Source organism: Micromesistius poutassou (genome assembly GCF_964030765.1).
Source record: "Micromesistius poutassou genome assembly, chromosome: 22".
Taxonomy (NCBI): Eukaryota; Metazoa; Chordata; class Actinopteri; order Gadiformes; family Gadidae; genus Micromesistius; species Micromesistius poutassou.
The window spans coordinates 7,319,666-7,346,314 of record NC_140292.1 but is presented as its reverse complement, the minus strand read 5'-3'; the positions used below and the strand labels follow the sequence as shown (position 1 = coordinate 7,346,314).

Sequence of the window (26,649 nt, the reverse complement as noted above, 5' to 3'; positions counted from 1 at the left end):
GGTACACATGCTTAAGAGAACAACACACGCGTACATACACGCACACATACAGACACACACTGGCCACGTTAGTATAGAGTGCATATATCACATTGAGGAGTGAAGGGTTGGCGGGGCGGGGGGGTGTAGGAAGCGTGGGTTAGGCTTGGCGTGGGCTCAGCTTTATATAGAACAATCCATTGACGGTGAGGGGGAAAGACTTGATTTTTTTTTTTGGGCTGCAGTGTGTTTTCAGACTCGCTGTCACGAACCACACCACATAAGGGAAGAAAAGAGGTCCAAAAGATCCTGGGCCACGTCTTCCACCGTGCCCCCCCCCCCCCCCCTCCGGTCGTAGGTCATGACAGTTCAAAGGTCAAAGGGCATGCACCAGCAGTCATCATGCGATTACAGTTGACAGGAAGCACTTTTTGTTGCTTTTTGTTTTTTTCTCATTTGGTCTTTTTCTGACATATATTGATTTTTGTAGAAAAGTCATCATGCCCTAGTCTAGTATATATATCTTTTTTTTTCTTTAAAAATGTTACAAAACTACAAGTTGGATTCCTCTTATGTTTTTTTTCTTTTGCGGAGGTCCATGGTCACTTGGAGGATGGGTTTGTGTGTGTTTGCAATATTGTAGTTTGCACTTCTCGAGTCTTTGCCCCTTCTACTTTCTCTTTTGTGACTGTGTGATTGCCTTCATTTTCTTCCTTTTTTCCCTCTGTGTTCGGGTTGGGTTTTGGTGGAGGATGGCTTGGCAGTAGATGTCTGGTCCTGGAAGCACAAGAGACAGCAATTAGCTCCAGGACTCAAACAAACGAACGCTACAAGCTCAATCCACAAATGAAAAACGTAAAAAAATAACCAAACACACACACACACACACACACACCCACAAAAAAACAAACGCACCAATCACACATAAGAGCAACGAATAAACAACCTCCGCCAAGGCCAGAGATGCATTTCTTTTTTTTGTAAAGTGAGCAGAATAGAACAGAGGTCGCGGTGGGGGTCGCGGTGGGGGTCAAGGCGTCGCGAAAATGATAGAAACATCCGCCGGGTCTATCCTAGCTCCTCTCTCAGAGCGTGAGTCCAAGCACTGGGCGGCCCCCGGGTTGCTTGTCATGGCCGCAGCCCGTACCTTACGGGGTGGGAGAGTGTGTGTTTTCACTGTTTAACCCTCCGGAGACTGGCGCCCTTTCTCACCCCCAGCCCCACCTGGAGCAAGGGGGCAAGGAGGCAAGGAGGGAAGGAAGGGACAAGGAGAGTAGACAAGAGCTTTCACCGGTTATCCTCCTTTTCAACCTAGAGCCGAGACGGCCGCTGAGAGTGATGCTGCACTGGGCTGGTTGCACCGCACTCAACGTCACTTCAACGTGCATGTTAATATTGATGTTATGTTGTCACGCAAGAGCAAGGACGGCCGTACCTTTCTGGCGTGTACCTTCCCGTGTTCATCAACAAACTGCTCATCGGGGGTGTCCTGTTTCTCGTCCCTCTGTCGACGCAACACAACACATAACAATATAAGAATAACACAACGCAAGTTTGAGTAGCAGTAACATAATTCTACTCTATAAGTGATCGGGGTGGGCATTTTTCTGCCATTTTAATCCAATCCAGCCGCCTCAAACCTCAGCTACGAGGTGTATTTCCCATGTGTTGCACCAAACTTCTCAACACATTTCAGCCTCAGCATTTCGTCATCAAAAGTATTCACTTTGATGGGGGCGTTATTTTAGCCATTCCAAAAAACATTAGATGGCATGAATGAAACAGAGCAGTTTCATCGGCTTCAGTGAATGTTTGGACTAATAAAATATAGATCTAAAAAAAAGAAATAAAACTTCAGGCGCGGGCTGAGGTAAGAAGCCACTCCTTCGGGGGGGGCGGGGGGGGGGGCGCGGCACGGGAAGGGCTGGCAGGCGGTCGGCACGGTAACCTGACCTGGCCCCGCCTCCTCTCCTGCTCCCAGGCGCGGAGCCCCGCCAACTGCGGAGAGAAGCCCAGCCCCCTGTTAAAGGGCAGAGCGCCCTGCAGGGGCCGCTCACACAGCACCCAGGAGTAGCCCATGTCACACACCACGGTCTGGAGGGCCTCCTGGGCCACGCGCAGGCCCGGCCCGACCTCGCTGCGGAAGGCCAGCGACGCCGACGGCATCCGGATCCTGGAGCCCCCCCACCCGGGCACCACCCCCCCGCCGCCGCCGCCGGGGTCCCGGTCGGGCAGGTAGGGCTGGAAGGCCCCGCCGCCCACCACCCTGCAACACACAAGAGAGAGACACACCGAGACACCGAGATAGAGGGAGAGAGGGAGAGAGGGGGAGAGGGGGAGAGAGAGGGAGAGAGAGAGAGAGAAGGGGAGGGAGAGAGAGAGAGAGAGAGAGAGAGAGAGAGAGAGAGAGAGAGAGAGAGAGAGAGAGAGAGAGAGAGGGGAGGGAGGGAGGGAGAGAGAGAGAAGGGGAGGTAGAGAGAGACATAGAGACATAGAGAGAGAGAGAGAGAGAGAGAGAGAAGGGGAGGTAGAGAGAGACACAGAGAGAGAGAGAGAGAGAGAGAGAGAGAGAGAGAGAGAGAGAGAGAGAGAGCGGTAGAAGGGGAGGGAGAGAGAGAGAGAGGGAGAGGGAGAGAGAGAGAAAGAGGGGGGGGGAAGAGAGAGAGAGAGAGAGAGAGGGGGGAGAGAGACAAACACAAGCAAACAAACAACACAGGAAGAAAGAAGCAAATGAAGACAGAAAGCGATCAGCACCAGCACGGGAGAACCGGAGACACGACACGAGGAGCCTGTGATGTGTGTGTGGACCCCCTACCTGTCCCCGTTATGGTCCGCCGCCCCACTCAGCCCGGAGATCTGACACAGCTGGGCGTACACCTGCTGGCCTGTAACAACAGAGAAGCCCTCCACTGAGCCCAGCCCTACACCTCCTCCTCCTCCTCCTCCTCCTCTCGCTCCTCCTCCTCCTTCGCCGGCTCCCGCCGACCTCTGACCTCCCAGCTGGCCGTTGAGGTTGACCTTGGGCACGGCCCCGCTGGCCCTCACCCTGTCCCGCTCCGCCAGCACAGCGGCGGGCCCCTGCGACGCCGCCGCCTCCACCTCCTCCTCCTCCTCCTCCTCCACCTCCCCTTCCTCCTCCTCATCCTCCTCCTCCTCCTCCTCCCCCTCCAGCTCCATGATGGAGCCGCTGGCGCCGCTGAGCCCGCTGCTGGGCCGGCCCAGGCTGTAGGGGAGCGACAGCGTGGCGCCCTCAGAGTCGTCGGCCCGGCTGCCGTCCAGGGAGGAGTCCTCCACCGTCACCAGCGAGGGGCTGACCCCCGCCGGCCACACCTGCACGTCCGACATCTCCAGCAGCGTGTCCTCCTCGGTGGTGGCGATGGGGGCGCACTCCAGGCCCGACACCTCCCTCCAGTAGGGCTCCGAGCCCAGCGGCGAGGGCAGGCTGTACTGCATGGAGGCCGGCGAGAGGAGCAGCTCCTCCTGCAGCAGCCCGTAGCCTGGGGGGGGTGGGGGGAGACGGGGGGAGAAGAGAGAGAATAGCAGCGTGCAGGCATAGGAGGGGGATAGGGAGGTGGGGGGTGGAAGGGGGTTGTTTCTGTGCCCTAGGAAGGGGAGGCCGTGGGGGGAGATTAACCCTGTCCCACTGGTTGGTGTTTGGCGGATGTGTTGTTGACGGCAAGAAAGGGGATACGTGTTTGTTGTTCCAGATCATTTGTGTACCAACTTAAGAACTTGAGCCTAAAAGTAAATGCTGCACTTTAAGTTTTGTGCTTGAACAAATGACGATCCAAATGGTTAAATCAACTTCCGGTTTAAAAGGAAGGGCCCATAACAATTATACACATTACGTTTTGCCTGAATAATTCAATTTGTTTTGTGACTGACTGTGGGAATGTGTTAATGATTGTAATGCAGTGTTGTTGTTGGAACTGAAGCTGAGGTAAGCATCATTGGGACAGGGTTAGGCAAACGAGAGTGGCATTCACTGTTGTCCAGGTGATGGGTGATGGAGAAACCTCACACGGGTTTCTTTATGAGAAGTAAAGTCAAGCTGCAACAGAAGAGGGGTTCCCTTGTAGGCAGATCTAATATTATGTGTTGCAAGTCAGGTTGGCACGATATTTTGTAATTTTCCCATCAAGGTATGTTGAATTCAAATATATTTACAGATACATTTGTACTTCAATACCGATGCTTGCAAGACTGTACTGCAAGCATCTGCATTATCGTTCCAACCCTTGTTGCAAGTTGTGTGTGTGTGTGAGGGTCACCAGCATCTTGCAGATTCAACAGAGTATACCGCAAGGTACTGTTGCCGGTACAGGTGAACTTGCATCAGAGTCATGCGTTCCTGCGTTGCCCGTCTCACATATTGAAATGACTTGCTTGAATTCATCATTCACTCGAGACAGCGGTACCCCACCACACCAGCACACACCCACCAGCACACACACATGGACCAGCACACACACACAAACCCACAAACGCACACATACACACACACCAGCACACATATGGACCAGCACACGCACGGACCTGCACGCAAGCACACATACACCCCCACACATACACACACTATCAGCAATGTTTCAGCATAAGTTTCTTTTAAAAAAACATACAATCCTATATTTACTCAACTTCACTTGAATAATTGAGCGTCACATTACAAAAACAGCGATGCGGTTCATAAATGAATAAGGGAGTTTTGTACCGGTCTTTGTTAAATTAAGTTGAATATTTTAAATCATCAACACATGGCATCACTTTATCGCCCTACCCTCAGACGCGGGTATTAAATAAATCGCTTTTCAGGCGGAGTTTCCCCATCCACACACACACTGTGGCTTTATACTATTAGTGTCTGAATAGCCCAACTTTCTCTCAGACGCCGCACTCAACCAAGTGGTTTTGGGTTCACTGGCTCTTTAATAACCATTTTAAGGTCAAGATGAAATTAAAATAGAATGGGCTTTTCACCCACTTGCTCAGCTCTACATTCATATTAACCACATATTCATCCTGTTGCAAAAGCATAAAGTCTGTTTATTTCATATTTTATTTTCTGAGAATGTGTGTGCAGTTGCCCTCTTAACTTTCAACCATTATAAGCATAGCACAACGTTTGTCCTCACTTCACAAAACAGCTGTGACTGAACACATACAGATTTTATTCTAAGTTCACTTTTGCATGAAATGCAACATTTGTCCTGTTTTGCTCGGAAATTCCTCATAATCACAAAGTAATATACTCGAAAGCCATTCTCATTGTCTTCAACGCACTTAATTAAATATCTTTGCAATGCTTTGGATAAGTACTTATAGTGGATCAATGAGCTTTAATGAGTGGGATTAGCCAAGATGAACTAAAGGAGAAATTCACCCAAAAGATTAATACATTTATAATTGATGTAAGTCATTATAACAAGTGTTCATATGTTTAAATATTCCTCTGCAATTGAATCATCTCCTAATTTTTCCTCATATCTGACACCTCCTTTAAAGCTGGATACTTAAATTCTACAATCTACTACAATGGGTTCCAGTAATACGGAAGCAAATGTAATAATAAGAGAGCATTTAAAATCACTGCTAATAAGGTTTATTGGGTTAAAAACCCAGTAGAAAGCGTCTTGGGCTAGCCCTGTGTAGGTCTCCTGTGTTCTGCTAGCTGTTTACTATTCTCGTTTAGTGAAGTGGTGCAAATTATGGAAAGGCTGAGAGTAGTTTACAAATTGAGCAAAGATTCGATTTTTTGTATGTCAATAGACCCTCACGGTGAAGGTCAGAGCTAATGTTTACTGATATTATGTTATGCTTATGCTTATAAAATTGAAAAAAAACTAAGTTGTGTTCCATTAAAAATAATGGTTTATATTTATTTTATCGTACGGGCATACAGAAGGTAGAGTTGATAGTATTAAGAAACAAAACAACAGAAACGCTTTAAAACCTTGACGTAGATTTCTACCTGCTTTATGTTACCAATATACAGTATTTTAGGCATCATCATAAGATCATAATAATAATTCTGTAATACAACTCTTGATCTGTTTGAAAAGAATATGTTGTTATTATTATTATTATTATTATTATTATATTGGTTCATGGGTAAAATACTTAATACTACTCAAAATGGAGCTGGTTTGGTTTAGTAAGCAGCAGTAATATCAGTCAATGGAATAGAGGTGAGCATGTCTGTGGGTCTCTGGGGCCAGACGATGGAGGACAGGGTTGAGGGTAGGGGGGAAAGCATGGGATGGAGTTAGAATAGAGATGGATCAGAGTTAGAATGAAGTAGATGAGTCTGGGTTAGCCTTTCCCTTCTCTCCTGCCATTTTTAACATAAGCCCGCACACAAACACCAATAACACACCAAAAACACACACCAAAACACAAACAGACGGTGTCCACACAAAGAGGCACATAACGTGAAATACTGACAATAAACTTCACAGAAAGTCATGGCACGAACAAAACATCACACCACAACAAAGTCAACGCATACACACACACACACACACCACACAAACACACTCAGCACAAACACACACACACACACCCACGCACACACACACTGCACAAACACCCACACCCACTGCACAAACACAGATGCTACACACAGGCTGGAACACAGATGCACACACCCTTGGGTTTATGGTGAGCTCTCTATGTATTAAACACACCCACATGACTATGAGGACTGTAACGGGACTCCTGGGGAGTGGACGATGTTCAGACGGCACACCAGGTCATACGTGGTGAGAGATCCGTTCTGACATGGGCAAAACATAATGCCTCAGACCAAGCGATGAGTGCTGACCTTTAATGCCTTCTCTATCAGTTGTGTCGATGCATGTGTAATCGTGGACTGGACAGACTAGAGAGATATTATGCAATTCACCTCATAGTGACACTTCAGTCACACTCAATGAATGAATTACAGGAGTAAGTAACAGAGTGACGTGTTTACTTAAACACACTCGCTCAAAGTGACCTGCAGCTCGATGCTGGATCAGTCTCCCTCAGTTCAGCCATTTGGGGATTAAATGTGACACTATGTTGATCGTACAGTGTGTTAGGTGTCTATTCATGGCATTCAATACAGTAATATGAATGTAGTAGTAAGATCGACTTGATCCTGGTTACCATGGTAACATATGTGAAAAGCTAAGGCCCGAAAGGACGTTTTGCCCATGGGAGGACTGATCTCCCGTCACAGACACATCGGAGCATGTGTTGCGTTTACGCTGAGGGTCCAAACACAAACCCTCTCACGGGAAGGACCACCACAAGGAAACAGCAGAATAAACAACATGGTGTTTGAGTAGGAGATTGAGGAACCATTCACAGTACGTGAAAACACAGGTTGAAAGCATGCCATGCACACAAGGATGATTTTAAAACGGCAAAGTTAGTCTCTATTCTTTGATATAATTCATATTCTAACACAGTCAAGCATGCGACATGCACATGCACCAACGAGTAGTACACACACACAGCTGGCTGAAGAGGAGGTGGAGGAGGAGGAGGAGGAGGAGGAGAGGCTCCCAGCTCGAATGAGCAAGGGAGGAGCGCGGGGAAATTAGATGAGAGGAGGGAGGAGGAGGCCCAGAGGTCAACATGAGGTCTTATGAGGTCAGAGGTCGGACAGGAAGAGCTGTTAGGAGGAAGAGGAGGACGCGGAGGACCCAGAGTGCAGCTATAGGCGGCAGATATGACATGTTAGAGCTTCAGAGTGAAATACAGAGAGAGAGAGAGAGAGAGAGAGAGAGAGAGAAAGAAAGAAAGAGAGAGAGAGAGAGAGAGACTCCTGAGCATAAGGCAGAATTTCAAGTCATTAAGAATGTTGTAATGTGCTGAAACGACACCTTGTACTCAGGGAAAAAGAGAGAGAGCGATAAAGTTAGAGGAATTGATAAAGCGAGGGAGAGAGAGAGAGAGAGATAGGTTTAGTATGAAGAGGCTAAGAAAAACACTATGAAGGGCCAAAGCTATCTGCTAGTTAGTGTGTTGTCATGTATCAATTCCTCTCACACACACAAACACGCACGCGACAATTATTCTTGAAACACTATTAACTCACAATTTCAAAACAGCGACATTAATGAAAGGACAATCGGGCGTGTGATATGTGCATCTTACATCATCATTTACGGACACACACACACACACACACGCAAAGCTGCTGCTGCTGCTGCTGCTGCATGGGGTGCTGGCTCTGCAGCCGCTGTGATGCTGCTATGATCCGCCACGCTGCCAGAGGCTGAAGCATGGGTAGCGTGACCCAGAGCGATGACTTTAAGCCCCACCGGGGAGGAGGGGGGAAACGCACGCAGGCAGTGCTGTGTGGACATGCTCTTACCACAACCACGGTCAGGTGCATGGTGTGAGACACACACGCGCACACACACAAGCGTGCACAGACCACGCACCATTCCTCTGACCGCTAATGATCAGGTGAGCGTCAGCGTTCGTTCTCATCGTCAATTTCATCATCATCATCATCATCATCGTCGTCGTCGTCATCGGCATAGCAACCATGCATGCGAGTGCCTTGGTGGACTTACCCCTCCTGAGAAACGGGGGCCTAATTGCACGCGGCCTGTGTACTAGGGGAGCTGCCCTTGTGTCCGTGGCCTCTTGTGGAGCAACAGAGACACACATACACACACCGGCAGCAGGGGGGTGAGCGCCTGGCGGCGGTGGGCCCGCGGGCCGTCGCCGTTGCTCGACGGCCCCTCAGGGGACGTCCCCGTATTCAGCCGGCCTCATGTGACGGGTGTGTGTGTGTGTGTGTGTGTGTGTGTGTGTGTGTGTGTGTGTGTGTGTGTGTGTGGCTTGGTTTTGTGTGTGTGCCTGTGTGTCTTTGTGCGTGTGTAAGGCTTGGTGTGTGTGTGTGTGTGAGTGTGAGGCTTGGAGTGTGTGTGTGTGTGTGTGTGTGTGTGCACATGCGCGTGTGTGTGTGTGTGTGTGTGCGTGCGCGTGCACATGCAAATGTGTGTGTGTGTGTGTGTGTGTGTGTGTGTGTGTGTGTGTGTGTGTGTGTGTGTGTGTGTGTGTGTGTGTGTGTGCCTTACCATTAACACTGGGTGAGAGCAGGCTGGAGTCATGTTCCACCAGCCGACCGGCCCCGTGCTCCGGGGGCCCGTGTGCCAGCGTTTGGGCCTGGCCCTCCAGGGAGCTGACGATATCCCCCCTCTCGATGATCCTCAGAGCCCCGTACAGACTCTCCACTGGAGGGAGAGGGAAGGCAGAGAGGGAGAAGATGCTACGATGAGAACTGCATCCACAACAATAGCGCTACCATTAAAGGTGACATATTATACCACCAGGTGTGAGTGTGATTAGCCGTTACAAGCTGTTGAAAATTGGCCTCTTCTGACAGTGGCCGTGTCCACCTAGATGTGTGACGGATAGATGAGTAACGTTTGCTTCTGTCCACTGGGTAGGCTGGTAGACTGATCTATCCAGCACACATCTAGGTGGACACGCCCACTTGTGATGTCAGAAGAGGCAGATTTCCAAAACGGCTTGCAACGGCTAATCACACTCACACCTGGTGGTATAATATGTCACCTTTAAAGCTGTACAAATTAACAGCGGTTATTTGAGTCGTATCCGTCAGTGATTAGCGAGTGGGATGCACTGTGAGAGTATCTGGTCACCTGTCGACGTTTGAGACAATATCGATTTTAGACTACGCCTCATTTCTGACCAATCAGAGTCTCTTTTCCAGATTGGTTTGGGGAATCCATTTTGCCTGCCCATCACAGGCGTGTGCATGCAACACATGTCAATGGCGGAGTAACACAGAGGGGTGTTTCTTTTCAAAATCTTGCTCTCTTCTGCTCTCTCTTTTAAATTAAAAAATTATACCTACTTCCCCTTTAACATTGGGCAGGCAGCCACATTACTCTAGAGATTAAATTCTTACCAATCGCCTCTTTAAGTTTGGTCAGGTAGCAATGTCACTCAACGGATCATTGTGTAATGATAAAGCCCACAGCCCACAGTCAGTTCAGGACAAAAGATAAATAATGCTTTTACATTTCACGGAATAGACTTTCAGTCCATTACAAAGTAACAAAACAACGCGGCCCAGCAGCATTCCTGTTCAATGCGCTTTGCTCTGTCGACACAATTTGATTCCTTAGATTGCAAATATGAACTGGAATGTGTTCTCGGTGTGCTCTGGGCTTCCCTCTGGAGCCTCCTGTGACGCTGGACTCACTCTTGGCTCTCTTGCCCTCCCTGCCGACCCACAGGCTGAGCAGGGCCGAGCTCTGGTCCAGCAGGGAGTTGGGATGCTCCACGCGGATCCGGTTGATCTCGTCCACGCTGAACAGCAGCTCCCGGGCCAGCTCTGATGAACACGACCAGGGGCAGGCAGTGCAAGACAGACAGACAGACAGGGACCGATACAGAGACAGACATACCACACCAGTCACAGACAGTCAGACGCACAGTCAGACAGTACCAGACAGACACACAGTCAGACAGTACCAGACAGACACACAGTCAGACGGTACCAGATAAGACAAACAGACAGAACGGACAATGTGAGTGTCAAATCCAGATGACAGACTTTCAGAACACTAATCTGTTATTTTTTACACTCAGTAAAGACATGGCAGGAGCCGTACCTGCCCAACTCAAGCCCAGCTGCTCTGATATGATGTTGATCTTGTGTTCCGTCCTCTCCATGACGTTGACTGAGGCTAAACACAACCAGACATTAACATGTGAGACACTCATTCACTGTGGGACAATCACACGCCTGCATGGGGCTTTATAATAAGGGGACATTAATTAACCATTCATTAACATAAGTTAATGCAGTTATAATAGCATTATTACATAGCATTAGCATAGGGGTTAGAACTAGGGGTACTGGGTTAGGGTTAAGGGGGATTTATTCATGAATACCATTAGTTAACATGAACACCATTCGTAAATGATTACCAGGCCATTAGTTAACTATTAATATGCTGTTAGTTAATAAATACTGCATTACCTAATGTAATTTAATGGTTCATTATTATACCCTTATTGTAAAGTGGGACTACTATATAATAACAATTGTATTCTAATAACGATTATATTCTAATATCTTGTTGCACCTACTGAGGACATAACGTAACAAGATGATATAATAATGTCCCGTGATTGCCAGTGAGCACCTGATACCTCTATATAACATCTGATGCCAGCTTCCAAACAAATACACCGTCACTACTGACAAAGTGCTTTTGTTTGTCATTTTTTAGGTTGAACTTACCTTGACAAAAGACCACTCTTGTGGTCAAGAGGCATGAGCATGGCCCATAAAGTACAGAGTCATGTTTAGATCAAGGGGATGCTCTGGGGTAGCAGACCATAGAGCCAGGGTGGGTTAGAATCAGGGGGTAGGTGGGTAGATGGGCAACGCATCATTCCAATGCTCATTTGATCGGACACTGTGGCATTCAGCTATCATCGGTAAATGACTAATGCAATGTGGCAGCGCTGCTACGTTCGGAAAGGCCTTGTTCCCCCCCCCCCCCCGCCCCCCCATCCGTCATCCACATTTAAATGGGCCAATCGGACGGCTCCTCTGTCTAGCTCCACTGCGAGGTCCCGCCCATTCCCAGTGCTAATCTACTGTCCGGTGCTGTCATGCCAACGGGTGTCGCAGTGGAGCAGGAAAAAAACCAGCGCCATGCAAGGACCAATCACAGAGGTTGTCATTCCTCGGGTCGTCATGGCTACCAGGACAATCAGGAAGGGCAAGGAGATTGACCGGAATAAATTAATATCCTCTGTTTGCCGTGGAGCCATTGTTTCTGGGAAGGGGGGGGGGGAGGGGGTTGTGGGTGGGGGGGGGGGGATGGGGTTGTCTTTTGGGGGGCTGCTGCAAACCTATGGGTGCACATTCCACTCAGGGTCCCCTTTACCCGGTACTAAGGGAGAACCATCAAGCATACAGTGTAGAGCAGAGCAATGCACTGCACCCCAGGCCCAGTCTGTGTGCCATGCGTGGGCGAGAGAGAGAGAGAGAGAGAGAGAGAGAGAGAGAGAGAGACAGACAGACAGACAGAGAGAGAGAGAGACAGAGAGAGAGAGACAGACAGAGAGAGAGACAGAGAGACAGAGAGAAAGAGAGAGAGAGACAGAGACAGAGAGAGACAGAGAGAGAGAGAGAGAGAGAGACAGAGAGAGAGAGAGAGAGACAGAGAGAGAGAGACAGAGAGACAGAGAGAAAGAGAGAGAGAGGGTTACGAAGCAGAGGGATTCTATTTCAGTGCAAACATTCAGGGGTTCGCCTCACTCGCCTGGTCTATGAGGAACACTTTAGGGGGGGGGGAAGTGGGAGAGAGGGGAACTGGGGGAGACTGGTGCGGCTGTGGAGGGACTCACCCACGGCAGGTTCGTTCAGGGCACTGTAGCGCTCCCTCAGGGCTAGTGGGGTCAGAGTTCGCCTGCGCTCCTCACTCCCGGCGGCCTGAAGATGGACACACGTACGTTACCATCTTCAGTGCTTGATTTTGGAAATACATTTCACTAAGGGGACACCATCACGCTTGGCTTTTTTCTAAAACTAGTGCAGTGTTTCCACCAAAAATGTTGAACCCTCATTGGACCAATCGCATTGGTACAGGATTTGCGTTCTCTATTGGTCCGATATGGATAAATGACGTAAATGTGACATTTACTCTCTAATATTAGAAAATAGCCCATTGATTCTGAGGACAACTAAACCAGAGAGAGAGAGAGGTGTAGAGACATTACCTTGACACAGGGCGGCATGGTGATGTTGAGGTTACACAACACATGTTGTGTTTCCTCGTACTTGGTAGACTTCCGCAGGAAGGACAGAAACCCTGTGGCCTCCTTGTTCATGTCTCTGACCTGGTTCAGTTATTTAAGAGATAGGATAGAATCGAGAGACATAGGATAGAAAAGAGAGATGGAGAGGGAGAGGGAGGGAGAGAGAGAGAGATGGAGAGGGAGATGGAGATGGAGAGAGAGATTGAGAGGGAGGGAGAGGGAGAGGGAGATGGAGAGAGAGATTGAGAGGGAGAGGGACAGAGGGAGAGATGGAGAGGGAGAGGGATACGGAGAGGGAGAGGGAGAGAAAGACAGAGAGAGAGGGAGAGAGAGAAAGAGAGAGAGATGGGAGAAAGGGAAACAAAGCAACACGGTGTTAGACCTCCTAGCGATGGCGGTGGGGAGTGGGGGGGGGGGAGAGAGGGGGACGCGCAGGGGGACGGGCTGGGGGGGTTGGGGAATGGAAGCAGTCCACAGGCAGGCGAGAGAGGGAGAGATTTACCTGCTCTTTTTACCTGGACGTCTGTCAGACCAGACAGACACAGAGTGACCGTGAGAGGGAGAAAGAGAGACAGTGAGACAGACACGTACAGACACGCAAGGCCGCAAGATAGGCAGGCAAGGCAAAGGAAAAAAAGTGAGAGAGTCCTACAAGGGGCGTGCAAAGAGCCGATGCCTCTAGGGCGGGGCTTTTGTCGGGGGACGGGGGACGGGGGGGGCGGCTACACTGACCTGTGTGACCACACAAGGTCACACACTCTGAGACTAGGACAAACAGGGGGCACACACAGACAGACAGACTGGCACACAGACAGACAGATACATAGAGACACACAGACAGATACAGACAGTCTGACGGACAGACAGAGTCAGAGAAAGAGACGGGACAGACAAAGAAATGAGACACAGACAAAGATACAAGACGGACCGAGAGACAGACAGAAAGACAGACAGACATCAGTTAGGCAGGCATACAGACAAAGACAGAGAAACATTCAGACAGACTGAGGGACAGATATACAGACAGACCGACGGACAGCCAGGCAGATGGACAGAGACAAAAAGACAGACTTAACCAGAAAACACATCGGACATAAAAACTTAGAAACTTCGAAAGAAATAAAAATGATAGACATGATGACAAAGGAATGAACACTACCACCACTTCCACTAAAGTAGATAAGTGTGGGCTTGGCAGAGAGAGATAACAGTTGTATGGGAACAGGTGAGGGTCGATCTACCGCGTTCTACCACCAAAATATATCCATGCAATGAACAAATTTTACTACAAATGACACACAAATTCTGACTGAGATGACAACCCAATTGAAATAATACTTTTTATTCTTTGTTCTAAACCTGGGGCGATGCACCCGAACTAAGACAGGGACGAATATATAACTTATTGCATTAATTCTGATTTTAGGTTTTCCTGTGAGCCCTGTGAACACTTTTTGGTGCATGACAAAAAAATAAATGTCTACAGTCCGCTGTAAATGAAATGCCTCATGGGAACGAGAAATGGATGAGAGACATTTACACACAGGTAAAAGCACGACACACACACACAGACACAAACACGCACACCAACACGACAACACTAAGGGCAGCTAGACGGATCACCTGTGCCGTAGCAGAGTGATAAACAATACGAATCACGTAGAAAAATAAATCACAACGTAAAAAGCGAAACTTTGAAACTAATACTTCCTGAATCACATCGGCTCCAAACAGACACAGACATAAGGTAACAGCAGCAGCAGTAACAACAGGTGAATACAACACAGATACAGATACAGAGAGAGAGGGAGAGGGAGAGAGGGAGAGCGAGAGAGAGAGAGGGAGAGAGGGGGAGAAAGAGAGAGATGGGGGAGGTGGGGGAGGTTAAACAGACCTTGACTGGGACAGGGAGCCGGTTGTCTCTGAAGGCCTGGAAGCTGAAGCTACGTGGCTGCTGGGTGGCCTTCCTCACCGGGACCAGGTTCCCGGAGCACTCCAGGTGCAGAGGCATGCCCTCCATCACCTGCACACACACACACACACACACACACACACACACACACACACACACACACACACACACACACACACACACACACACACACACACACACACAACACGCACACACACACGCAGCCACAAAAACACACACACACACACACACACACACACACACACACACACACACACACACACACGCAAACACATATGCACACACAGGTAAATCTGTGTTTATGTATCACAGTGATTGCCATTGTTTAAATTGTTTCTATATCAGCTACTTCATAGGAAGGCGAGTGCTGATAGTCGTACGAAAACTATGTACTATGAACGCAAACAGTTGCCTCTTGCACAAAATACAACTGCATTACCAATACTAGCACCTAGTTGAACTTAATCTAGAAATCGCATACTGTAACAATACATTGGATATATATATAGCTCCTTCCACAAATCACACGGTGCTCACAATGAAATAAAACAACACATCTGACATCTGTCCCACGCGACCCCTCTTGACCTTTGACCCCTCGCGCCCACCTCTATGTCACGGCTGCGCGCCACCTCGCTGAAGTTCTCGTGCAGCTCCAGGGTCTTGTCCATCTTGTCGTCGGTCATGCAGTAGCAGCGCAGGCGGCCCTCGCGCGCCTCGTTCATCTTGGCGAACACTACGAACTTGGCCATGTAGGGCACGGACATCAGCTCCCGGTACAGCAGGTTGGCGAAGGTCACCGCCTCGGCCGTGCGCGGGCAGTCGGCCAGCCAGAACCTGGAGGAGGGAGCCAGAGGGGGGGGGGAGGAGGGATCCGTCAAGGGGAGAGAGATGGATCACAGAGCGGAGAGACTGCATTGTGTACAGAGCGATGGACCACGGGACGGAGATTAAGTCAGAAAACAGATATGGATCACGAAAGAGAGATCGATCACACAAAAGGTCGATTGTGGAGGGATGTATCACCTAAAGATATATAGATCACAAAAAGAGATGAATCTTGAAAGAGATAGATCACAAAAAGATAGATGGATCACAAAAGATCTAGAACAGAAAAATATATAGATTGAGATAAATAAATAAAGACATAGCTAAAGAGAAAGCCAGACAAAAGAGAGAACGAACACACACAGACACACATAGTAGAGCACAGTAGTAGACACACGGATAGACAGCGACACTCACCTCGCTGAAACATTGGTGGTGAAGTTGGCACAGTTGTGGGCGTACATCAGCTTGGTGGTCCCTGTGATGTCTTCCCACTGGGCCGGCGCCGTCCCCCCTGCCACACAACACACAAAACACACGTCAGAAACAACAGAACCATGATTCATGCTGTCTGGTCCCTGCGGTCAAGGACATCCAGGCGACGCTGTGCGCAAATCTCCACCGTCCCTCTCGTTTTAGCATTCCTCCCTACCTCCCTAAGTGAGCGTGTGACTCTACATTTATCTATTTTCCTTTCACCCTTCCCAACGCCCTTCACCCTGTTAATAAAGAGCGCCGGCAGAGACAAAATAAGCAGCAGCTGGCACCGGACCAAAACACAAACACCTCGCCGAGACCATCCCCGCTTCCGCCCGTCCCCCCCGCATCCCGGGTTCGTCGGGTTCGCTCACCGATGACACTGCAGAGCAGCCGCAGGCTGGCGGTGTCCCCCTCGCCGGCGTCCCCCCGGAGGTCCTTCCAGGAGGGCGGCAGCGGGATGCGCAGCCCGATGGGCCGGTGGAACTTGCGTCGGCGCGGCTCCACGGTGACCACGGGGCTGAAGGTGGCCTGGTTGCCCAGCTGCCGCGTCAGCATCTCGTCGGGGATGGGCTGGGCCTGGGGTAGGAGGAGGGGCGGGGCGTTGAGGACAACGGATCAGAGAGTGGGATCGGAGTGAAGGGGTGACGTGACGACACGTCGAGAGGGGAGGACGGGGGAAGCACACACACACACGAGGAGGTCGAGGAACACTCGGGAGAAGAAGGGTAAGGAGCATTTTTCGTTGTCCCCGGAGAGAGGTGGAGTGGGTTGGAGAGGGGATGGATGATAGGCAAGACGTGGGGAGACAGAACGTCAGAGCGAAGAGGGTGGAGGAGGACAGAGGAGGCAACACACAAGTGACGGGTGAACCGGTGAAGGCAAGCCCCGCAGTCGTACTCACGCATGCAAACCCAGTGATATTTCAACCCCGACCCAACTCAGACCAGTGCATTGTCTGGAGCGGTGCGGCTCACTACTTAAAGCAGCAAACGGAGGTGGGATGGATGGCTGGATCAAAGGAAAAGAGAACCATAAAGGCAAAACACAAGCAAAACAATCTGACACATGCGATCTTGATTGCGCAAAGTAAGCCGTGAAAAACAATGTTGATAAATGTCTGTTCAAACTTAAAAATAAGACGTGTCAAATCGAGAAGCATAATGGTGCTGTGTATGTGAGAGGGTGACATAATGGTGCTGTGATGAGCAGAGAAGCGTGTGGTTGCATGAACAATCTATTGCTTTGGAGAATACATTTAGAAAAAACACGTTTCACAGGAGATGTGAACGTGTTCATGGTTGAAGATGATGACTACCAAGGGTACAAAGTCATTTAAAAGAATGGGAAAAGCATAAAACAACATACCCCTCAGGGCTTCAGAGACCTCTCGCTCTCCTTGTCCTTCCTACTTCATTCTTTCCTTCCCTCCTCACTCCTGGCCTCTCTCCCTCCTTTAATTCTTCCTCTCTCCCCTCATCCCGCCCTATCACTCCTTTCTCTTTTCCCTTCCCTACTCCCTTTCCTTCCTTAGATTTTTCCCTCCTCCCTCCTTTCCGTCCCTCCTTCCCCTCCAAATTGACTGCTGTCTCCCTCCCTCCTGGTGACGGCCTTCTCCCTCACTCCCTCCCTCCCCCCTCCTGTCCAGCCTTCCTTCCTTCCTTCCTTCCTACTTGCAGGTCCAGGCAGACTCTCTTGGTGACATCGGTCGCCCTCCTTCCCTCCCTCCCACTTTCCCTCCCTCCCTCCCTTCCCTCCCTCCCTCCCTCCCTCCCCTTCCCCCCTCGCTCCCTTCCTACCTGCAGGCCCAGGCGGACCCTCTTGGTGACGGCGGTCTCGGGGAAGATGGCCTCCACGTGGGGGACCAGCTTACTGGTCAGCCGGCCGCCCTCCGGGCCAATCAGGTCGCTCTCCTGCTGGACGCGGGAAACCACCGCAAAGTAGAGCGGGAAATCGGTGGAGATGATGCGACGGATCCTCTTCTTCTCCAGCTCATCAAGGCTCTCCAGATCTGGGGGGAGAGAGAGAGGGGGGGAGGGTCAGGGAGGAGAGAGGGAGAGAAATGGGGTTGGGATTAAAGGTGACATATTATATCACCAGGTGTGAGTGTGATTAGCCGTTACAAGCCGTTTTGAAAATCGGCCTCTTCTGACATCACAAGCGGGCGTGTCCGCCTAGATCTATGACGGACAGATGAGCAACGTTTGCTACATTCCACCTGGTAGTATAATATGTCACCTTTAAGGAACATGTGAACCTCTTTGCATATGTTCACTCTTTCAGTTTCAGTGTTATACTACCCGACTTTCATGGTTATTTGTATGACAGTTATAACATCTTCACCTTAGATGAAGCCCCTAACCCTGAGTAAAAGGAAAACGTATGGATAAAACGATGACAAAAATAGAGAGAATTTGTAATGTGACATCGACGCACTAAAAATAATAGCAAGAATCAATCAATTTTGAAGTGAAAGCAAAAAAAAGTGAAGGTTAATTCATGTAAGGATGTATCGCCGGCAGGATAAATGAGTGGCGCTGGGATTAGATTGATCCAGGACGGAGCACGCATTACCAAGCGCCCCACTCTGGGGCCGGGCCAGAGACGCCCCCACTAATGAGTTCAGCGCAGCCCTCCTATAGCCTCCGTAATGACTTTGCCCTCCTGCGCGTAATCTCAGTGACTCCTCATCAATGAGTCGGCTCTCGTGTGTGTGTGTGTAATGACGGCCGGTGGGTGGTGCGGAGGTGGGGTCATGCCATCGTATTTCTGCTGACACGACTCTCTCTTGCATTTTTTCCAGGCGTCCTTGTCGCGCCCTCCAGCGACGCTGCGGGGATTAGCCCTGACTGATCCGCCCCGGGGGTTAGCGTAGGAGGTCGGGGGGGTTCAGTCTTCACTTCACACTCACCTTCATCCATGCCGTTCAGGATGGTTTCCAGCACCTCATCGCCGTAGCGATTGCAGTGCTCTTTCCAGACGGAGCCGTTCTCGCTGCGCAGCACCACCAGCTCGCGGTCGCCGCGGCCCAGCGCCGCGAAGTGGGGGATCTCCACGATGACCGGCCTGCGGACGCACACACGCGTGTCACATGAACGCACGTCATGTCTTATAGCACTAATTATGGTTCACACCCGGTGAATCTGTGTTATGACTGCTGCCTGTGGTGGTCAGACCAATAATTAGAGTTCTGAGCGACACCTTTGTTTCTCCGACGATGACGCATTGAGGGAAAAGTGTGCATTCAGTTATAATGACTTTAAATGATTCATCGTCGCCTGCACGTCACGACTGGATGTGGGGTCGAGTGAAATAGTTTTATTAAATTGCCTCCTCGTCCAAATAGCACTTAATGTTACAAAACTGTCCACTAGATGTCAGGATGATCACTATATTTAGACAGACGTTTAAAAGAAGGGAGGTAATTCTTTGGCACAATTTACATTGAGAATTATATGGCTGAGCAACATGAATATGTTCGATATGAACAATAATAACTTAAAAACCGTTGTCTTAAACGTGTATCCATGTGTGTCATGTCGAAATCCGATTTTTTATTTCTTTTCGGAATGCGACTTTTCGGAATGCGCATTTTAATCTAAATCGCAATTTAGATTAAAATGCAATTAATCCTGGGGGGGCCCTATATGCATAGGCGCATACATCGGACCCCCCACTAGGCCCTCCGACCGCCTGTGACCCACTGACCCCAGGAACTGCATGCTGGAGGGCCCCAGGGAGATGATGCGGCTGGCCAGCCCCTCGCCCTCCACCAGGGGCGGTGGCGTGCTCAGCTTCTGGGGCTTCACCAGGCGGCAGGTGATGCGCGTGGGCGCGGCGCAGGTGCGCGGCGGGATGATGACACGCAGGCCGTGGTGCCGGCTGCCGCGCATGGAGCCGCCGCGCGCGTCCACCATGAAGCTCACCAGGAAGCTGAGGGGGGGGAACACACACACACACACACACACACGTTGGTGACCGATATTCAAATTCCAACAACTGTTAATTGTGTCATGTTAACTTGTAATATTTTCATATTAACTTCTGAGTTGACAACAATCTATTGCTTTGGAGAATACATTTAGAAACTACACGTTTCACAGGAGATGTGAACGTGTCTGATTGGCCAGCGGCTGCAAACCGGGAATAATCACTCGATGTTAAGTTGTGTCCGGCGTGGCTGGAGTCCACAGACCCGCTCCCGAGGGGGACACGGATCAGCGTTTCGCCTTGTGTGTCGCTCTTTTCCCGGGGCTAGAGTTAGGCTGCGCGTGGTTGCACATAGCAGCCATCTTACTTCTAAACGCAGATGGCTGTTATGTGAATCAGGCCTGTTAACGTCTTATATTATATCTAACTACTGACATTCTCATATTAATATCCACCATAATAGCTGTGAGCAAATAATATTCTAGAATGAACGTCTAATATAATAGCTAGCAGCTAATCATATTAACCTCTGATCTGAACCTCTAACAGCTACCAAAGTTCTATCATTGCCAACGGCTACAAAGGTGATCACGCTAATAACTAAAGACGACAGCTAACAACCACTGACATTAATCCTCAACAACCGTTGAAGAGGGATATGCAGTCCAACAGACAGACAGACAGACAGACAGACGGGCGGCCTCACCCAGTGTGGATGGGGCTTGCCACTGGGCTGACGTTGTCCGAGGTCTCAGTGGCGGGGCTGCTGGGGATCAGGGAGTCGTCGTCGTACTCCTTGGGAAGGGGGAGGGGCGTGTGCTGGAGAACACACAGAAAACCATTTGGTTGATTACATTACATTAGATTTATTATCAGACGCTTTTGTCCCATGCGACTGAAAGTCAGTGCGTTCAGCAACGAAGATAAACCCTGAAAAGCGCAAGGTTAATTGAAGTGCATGCAAATTCAAAAGGTTGGTGTTTTAATCAATATCAATGTTGTGGGCTGTTTTAAACAGGTTTGTCTTTTCTTTCTGTTGCTGTTGTGGTGGTTGTTGCTTTGCCAGTGTGGATAATTAAGAGAGGAAAGAGAAAGGTCCCCTGGGTATTGAGTGGTTGGGCGTGGATGTGTACCACATACTGTATAGTAGTTGAACAACGTACATGGTGGTTTTAATGTCAAGGACAGGCCATATAGGGGTGAATATTGATAGGACGGAAACCAGCGGGCAAACGAAGGGCTTCTCTCCATGAACAAAACACCGGGGGCGGCAGTTACCTGGTCCAACATCACCGTCTCTGGAGACACACACGGGATCCGGGGGATGGCTGGGGAGTAGGGCCTGGGGGGGGGGGGGGAAGAGAGAGAGAGAGAGAGAGCAAGAATGATAGAGAGAGAAAGCGAGGGAGCGAGGGAGCGAGAGAACATATTTAGATTTAGATGATTCCATTGTTATCCTTCCCCATACCATGTTTAACCCTGGTAAAAGAGCTTGCCTCATCTCAGATAATTGCATACTTTTTCGTACAATCCTATACGTTTTGTAGCATCAATACGTCTCTATAAAACATTTAGGTCGAGAAAGTCTCATGCTCTCATTTCAGTTGTACCTCATTTGAAGGTAATCTACTATCTCTGTGTGGGAAATCTCAAAGATTTCCGCTTGGTTCTCTTTGGCGATAAGCAGTAATTGCTCCCCTCTCGGCGAGTTCTTCGAGACGTCACTTTAAACATATCTATTACATCTCCTGATGTCATCTGGATTCACAATGAAATCTTGCACGCTTTGCCCATCAAGCCGAGAAAAATGTTTTGTACATTGTACACAAAAATAATCTTTCCATTTTGTCCCGGCACGCAACAAAAAGCTCAGTAATACATTTTTAAGCTTCAAATCTCATCTTCCTGGAAAAATCGATCACCATCAACATTATAATCAATCCATTCTCTCCCCAAACGGCCTCGTCCGACCGGATCACTCACGTGGTTCCCATGCCACTCTCAAAGTCCCGCATGGTCCTCTTGGGGGACAGGAAGTCGTCGTCCTGGTCCTTAAAGTCGTCCAGCTTCAGGTAGCGACCCCCGTCCATGCCCAGCAGCTCATCGCCTAGCAACGACCAACGGGTCGAGATCAAGTACAAGAAAGAAACGTGGACAATGAGTCAGTTTCTATCTTTCCAGGGCTTTTGTGTACCAATTCTTTAGTCCTGCGAAGAAGGACTCCGAGCACCACAAACGCTGCTTCAAGTGTTTTTTTCGCTGGTCCAAGCAAAAGTTCAATACAACCATCGACACCACCACCACCACCACCACCACCACCATCAACAACAACAGCCACAACGACAACAACCACATCATTAGAGCTGACGGAGACGGAGTAGTGAGAAGAAGTAGAGGTTTGAGAAAGCGATTGTTAAGACAGCGTTAGGTTAGACCCCGCCTAGCAACACCACCAGAGTACGACAGGTTTTGAGTAAGCATGACAGCGGAGGATGGAATCACATGATCGGGTGATGGAAGGTTGTGCATCAGAAAGAATTTCCTCTCTTTAAGTCTTTCACAAAATGGTGTGGTTGTTGCTATTCCAATAAAGACAACACGAGCAATACTTTCAGGGTCCAAAATGTGCATGCATAATTTTCTTAAAAAGTAAAAGTCTTTTTATCTGCCAGAGCGGAAAAAAATCGACCAGTCCTGTTGTTTTTAATATATAACAGAGTTTCTTTGCCTGCCAGAGAGTCAAATCTAAAGCTCATTGGCTGGTGGCAGGTGTTGTATTTTGGACCCTGATTGCTTTCCTGAAAAATAATTAGACTGAAGTAAAAGTGCAATTTAAATTGTTAATGTAGAAATTGGCCGCTGATTATGAACCCATTGACGTATTCCGAATCCCTGAAGCGTGAGCAGAGGCTTGATTCCTATATGCGTTTCAATTGCATTTGATTGAATTGCGTCTCAATGGTACGTGGAAAAAGCGTGTTGTTTCCCTGTGTGCATATGCGTGTGCGTACTGTGTACGGGTAGACGGTCTCAGCTGCTGAGCAACATGGTGTGTTGTTCAATTATTTCCCAATTAGCAACACACTACATTAACCACATTGAGCACGAACACAACACGGTTTGAAAATGCACTGTAACGCGGTCAGCGCCACAACAATGACCCCCCCGCGGAAATGTAGGCCTTTTAAAAACAATACACCCACACTCAGACAGACATGCCAACAGTATAATAAACAGACACATTGATACCACACTACGTCGTAAACAAGTGAAGGAAGAGAGAGAGAGAGAGAGAGAGAGAGAGAGAGAGAGAGAGAGAGAGAGAGAGACAGAGAGAGAGACAGAGAGAGAGAGAGAGAGAGAGAGAGAGAGAGAGAGAGAGAGAGAGAGAAAGAACTGAATCTAAAGCAAAAAACAACAATACAACAGAGCTGGAGGTTGGAGTCTGAGTTAGATGATTTTCTACACGGTTAGTGACGCTGAGAGTCAGCGCAGATCCACAATGAAGCCACAAAGTACACTTTAGGTGTCGGACAGGCAGAACAGAGGTAGCGGTCCTACCTAAGGTAAGCTGGGCAACCCCTACGAAGCAAAGTGGGGAGAAGAGGCAGTTAAGAAGCTTGGTCATGCATTCCTCTTTCTACCTTTCAGTGCGAGTCTACACGACCCCACAGAGCAGCATCATCATCACAACTAAAGGATTACGTTGTCCACATTATATATTAATATATATATTTATACATAACTAAATAAATGTCATGCAACGAAAGAGTCTCCTACCTTCGTCCTCTGAAACATCCAAAATCTCATCCACAGTCTCAGGGAAACTCATTCGATGCTTCTCGGTCGTGATCTTTTGGTGAGGAAAAGATGATAAGTGAAGGAGGGAGAGAGAGAGAGAGAGAGAGAGAGAGAGAGAGAGAGAGAGAGAGAGAGAGAGAGATAAGAAAAGGAAACAACAAATCTTCCTTTAGTCCTTGTCAAGTTGACAGCCACCCACAAATCCAGCTGGATGCTGGAAGAAGTGTTGTCTGTGTGTCGCATCAGTGGAGTCCTGGTCCTAGTTTCTAGGTTGTTACGCTGAAAGTCATGCGTGTGAACCCTTGTGTGTGTGTGTGTGTGTGTGTGTGTGTGTGTGTGTGTGTGTGTGTGTGTGTGTGTGTGTGTGTGTGTGTGTGTGCATGTGTATTGCGTTGTTCATCCATGTGTGCATGCTAATCAACTAGCATGTGTGTGTGGGTGTATATGTATGTGTATGTATGTATGTATGTATGTGTGTGTGTGCGCACACGGGTGTACATACTGCATTGTTCATCCATGTGTGCATACTAATCAACTAGCATGTTTGTGTGTGTGTGTGTGTGTGTGTGTGTGTGTGTGTGTGTGTGTGTGTGTGTGTGTGTGTGTGTGTGTGTGTGTGTGAGGGTGTGCGTGCGAGTGTGCGGATCTATTTGCTGCTCACCGCAGAAACAGACTCCTCGGTGACCAATTTGAGCACGTCGATAACAGAGATGTATCCCAGGCGCTTGGCGATGCCCAGGGGGGACGTCCCATTCTAGACGGGCCCAAAATGGAGGCACGTTAAATATAATCTGGGACCCAGCGGTCCTGCTATGCTATAATAGAGCAGGACTCCAACAGAGCGTGGTCGGAAACACCAGACTGAAGGAGGGGGAGACGCCTTGTGTCCCATTCAGAAGGCGATTTAAATGTTAATATTTCTACAGTGGCCTCCATTCTGCATGCATGGTGTTGTTTGGAAACCTTCAGATACTTTTTTTTTTTACTGTCACTTTTTTTCACCACTGCTGGCTTGAGTTTGTGTTTGTTGTTAAGAGCCATAGCAGACTTTAGATGCTAATGTCAAGTAAACTACATTCAATAGCACACGATCAACCATTCTCCATAAAGATTCCCTTACCCTAAACATTTTACTATGAGAAGTATGTTTTCTGTGTGTCATAAAACAAAAGTTCTTCTTATTATTATTATATATATATATAATTATTATTATTATTATTATTTCAGCCTTACTATATCTTAAATATATATACAAATATCTACCTTCATTCACTTCAGTACTATACACACAATGACTTAATAATATCATATTACTTATATATTATAACCTTTTCGTAACGTTTTTCTCGTTAGAGCATACGTTATTCTTTCATTCTTACACCTTAATGAAACTATTAAAAAGTGTATGGACGCAGTCGGCCCTTTCCTTTGCACTGTGATGCAAGAGAGTGAAATAGCCAAGAAAATATAGAAAAGCAGTCTTCTTAAGACAGGACTGGACATCGCTCGATATCAAAGGGCAAAAGGAGCAGTCAATAGGGGATGCCACGGACAAAGAAAACATTCATCATCAAGGCGGAGATTATATCAATTGAAAGGTCAAACAGCTTGTGTACCGACACAGTGACAGACTTCGCCATCGAGACTCGCCCCGCGGGAGTTCACATGCGAGGGAAGGTAGGAAAGGAAAGACATCATCACATGACATCCAAAAGGACCCACAGCAGCAGCAGGCAATTTAATAATCACTTAATCATGATTATTTACCCATAGTACTTTCGTTAGCTATGTTGAATATTAGATAATGCCCCCCCCCCCCCCCCTTTAGGACTGAGAGAGGGGGTTGGCCCCGGGGTCTCACCGTGGTGATCTCGTTGGGAGGGGCCCCGTGTTTTAGGAGCAAGCTGACGATATCTGTGTGACCCTGTTGGGCGGCCTGGTGAAGGGGCGTGTAGCCCACCTAGATAGAGATACATAGACATACATATATATATAGATACATACATACATATACATACAGATACATACAGATACAGATACATATAGATGTATAGAGATACATATACTGTAGATACAGTATATAGATGCATATAGATACATAAATACACATCTATATACATAGATACCGACGGACACTAATAGATAGATTGATAGATCAACTCATTTTATACACAGATAGTTAGAAAGACAGACAGCCTACCCGTGTCTTGCTATTGACTTGTGCCTGCTGCTGCAGCAGAAACTTCACCATCTTAATGTTGCCGTAATGACAGGCCACATGGAGGGGGGTGTAGCCCATCTGAGAGAGAGAGCGAGAGAGAGAGCGAGAGCGAGAGAGAAACAGAAAGAATGAGAGAGAAACAGAAAGAATGAGAGCGAGAGAGAGAGATGACAGTTGTTTGTTTGTTAGTAAATGGCCTCATTATTTCCTCATTATCAGCATCTTGCACCGTGTTTGAACACGTGTAAAATTGTATAAACATGGCGGGAGATCATTATTTGAAGTCCTAAAAGTCCAAAATGTTTTCCAATTAAAAAGACCTTACCAAATCCTTCCAACATCAAGCCATTATCTAACAACATCCATATTCAACTCAATCAATATGTATGCATCAAATTCTCTCTCATCTGAATCCAGATCTAACTGACCTATCAACGGCGAGCCAAGGAACCTACTTTTGGTAGCATAAACACTAAACCCCAGGGTCTGTGGAGGGTGTGTGAAGTGTGTGTTACCCGTGAGGCAGCGTAGACGGATGCTCCCTGCTTCACCAGCGTGTCGGCGATGCCCACATGACCCTCCTGGGCCACCAGGTGAAGAGGAGTGAGACCGTTCTGGAAGGGGGGGAGGGGGGGGGGGGCAGGGTTAGAGGGAGCTTAAACAACAAAGAAAC

The 26,649-nt window shown here is 48.5% G+C and overlaps 1 protein-coding gene across 1 annotated transcript in view; it reads right to left on the bottom strand.

Annotated features, from left to right (window-relative positions):
- Window positions 1-624: 624 nt before the first annotated feature.
- The window catches only part of ank1b (ankyrin 1, erythrocytic b), a gene marked incomplete at its 5' end in the record, with an annotated part of 54,004 nt that continues 27,979 nt past the window's right edge, over window positions 625-26,649 (bottom strand). Inside the window, 24 exons of the mRNA XM_084486392.1 lie at window positions 625-756; window positions 1,415-1,483; window positions 2,068-2,245; window positions 2,795-3,476; window positions 9,057-9,212; window positions 10,211-10,342; window positions 10,623-10,697; window positions 12,376-12,460; window positions 12,748-12,867; window positions 14,681-14,809; window positions 15,328-15,556; window positions 15,965-16,061; window positions 16,399-16,603; window positions 17,824-18,035; window positions 18,936-19,090; window positions 19,733-19,957; window positions 20,661-20,773; window positions 21,233-21,296; window positions 21,938-22,061; window positions 23,735-23,807; window positions 24,417-24,509; window positions 25,617-25,715; window positions 25,956-26,054; window positions 26,492-26,590. Of these exons, the coding sequence (XP_084342518.1) occupies window positions 682-756; window positions 1,415-1,483; window positions 2,068-2,245; window positions 2,795-3,476; window positions 9,057-9,212; window positions 10,211-10,342; window positions 10,623-10,697; window positions 12,376-12,460; window positions 12,748-12,867; window positions 14,681-14,809; window positions 15,328-15,556; window positions 15,965-16,061; window positions 16,399-16,603; window positions 17,824-18,035; window positions 18,936-19,090; window positions 19,733-19,957; window positions 20,661-20,773; window positions 21,233-21,296; window positions 21,938-22,061; window positions 23,735-23,807; window positions 24,417-24,509; window positions 25,617-25,715; window positions 25,956-26,054; window positions 26,492-26,590 (3,588 nt within the window). The 3' untranslated portion in view covers window positions 625-681. The remainder of the gene's footprint in view (window positions 757-1,414; window positions 1,484-2,067; window positions 2,246-2,794; window positions 3,477-9,056; window positions 9,213-10,210; window positions 10,343-10,622; window positions 10,698-12,375; window positions 12,461-12,747; window positions 12,868-14,680; window positions 14,810-15,327; window positions 15,557-15,964; window positions 16,062-16,398; window positions 16,604-17,823; window positions 18,036-18,935; window positions 19,091-19,732; window positions 19,958-20,660; window positions 20,774-21,232; window positions 21,297-21,937; window positions 22,062-23,734; window positions 23,808-24,416; window positions 24,510-25,616; window positions 25,716-25,955; window positions 26,055-26,491; window positions 26,591-26,649) is intronic.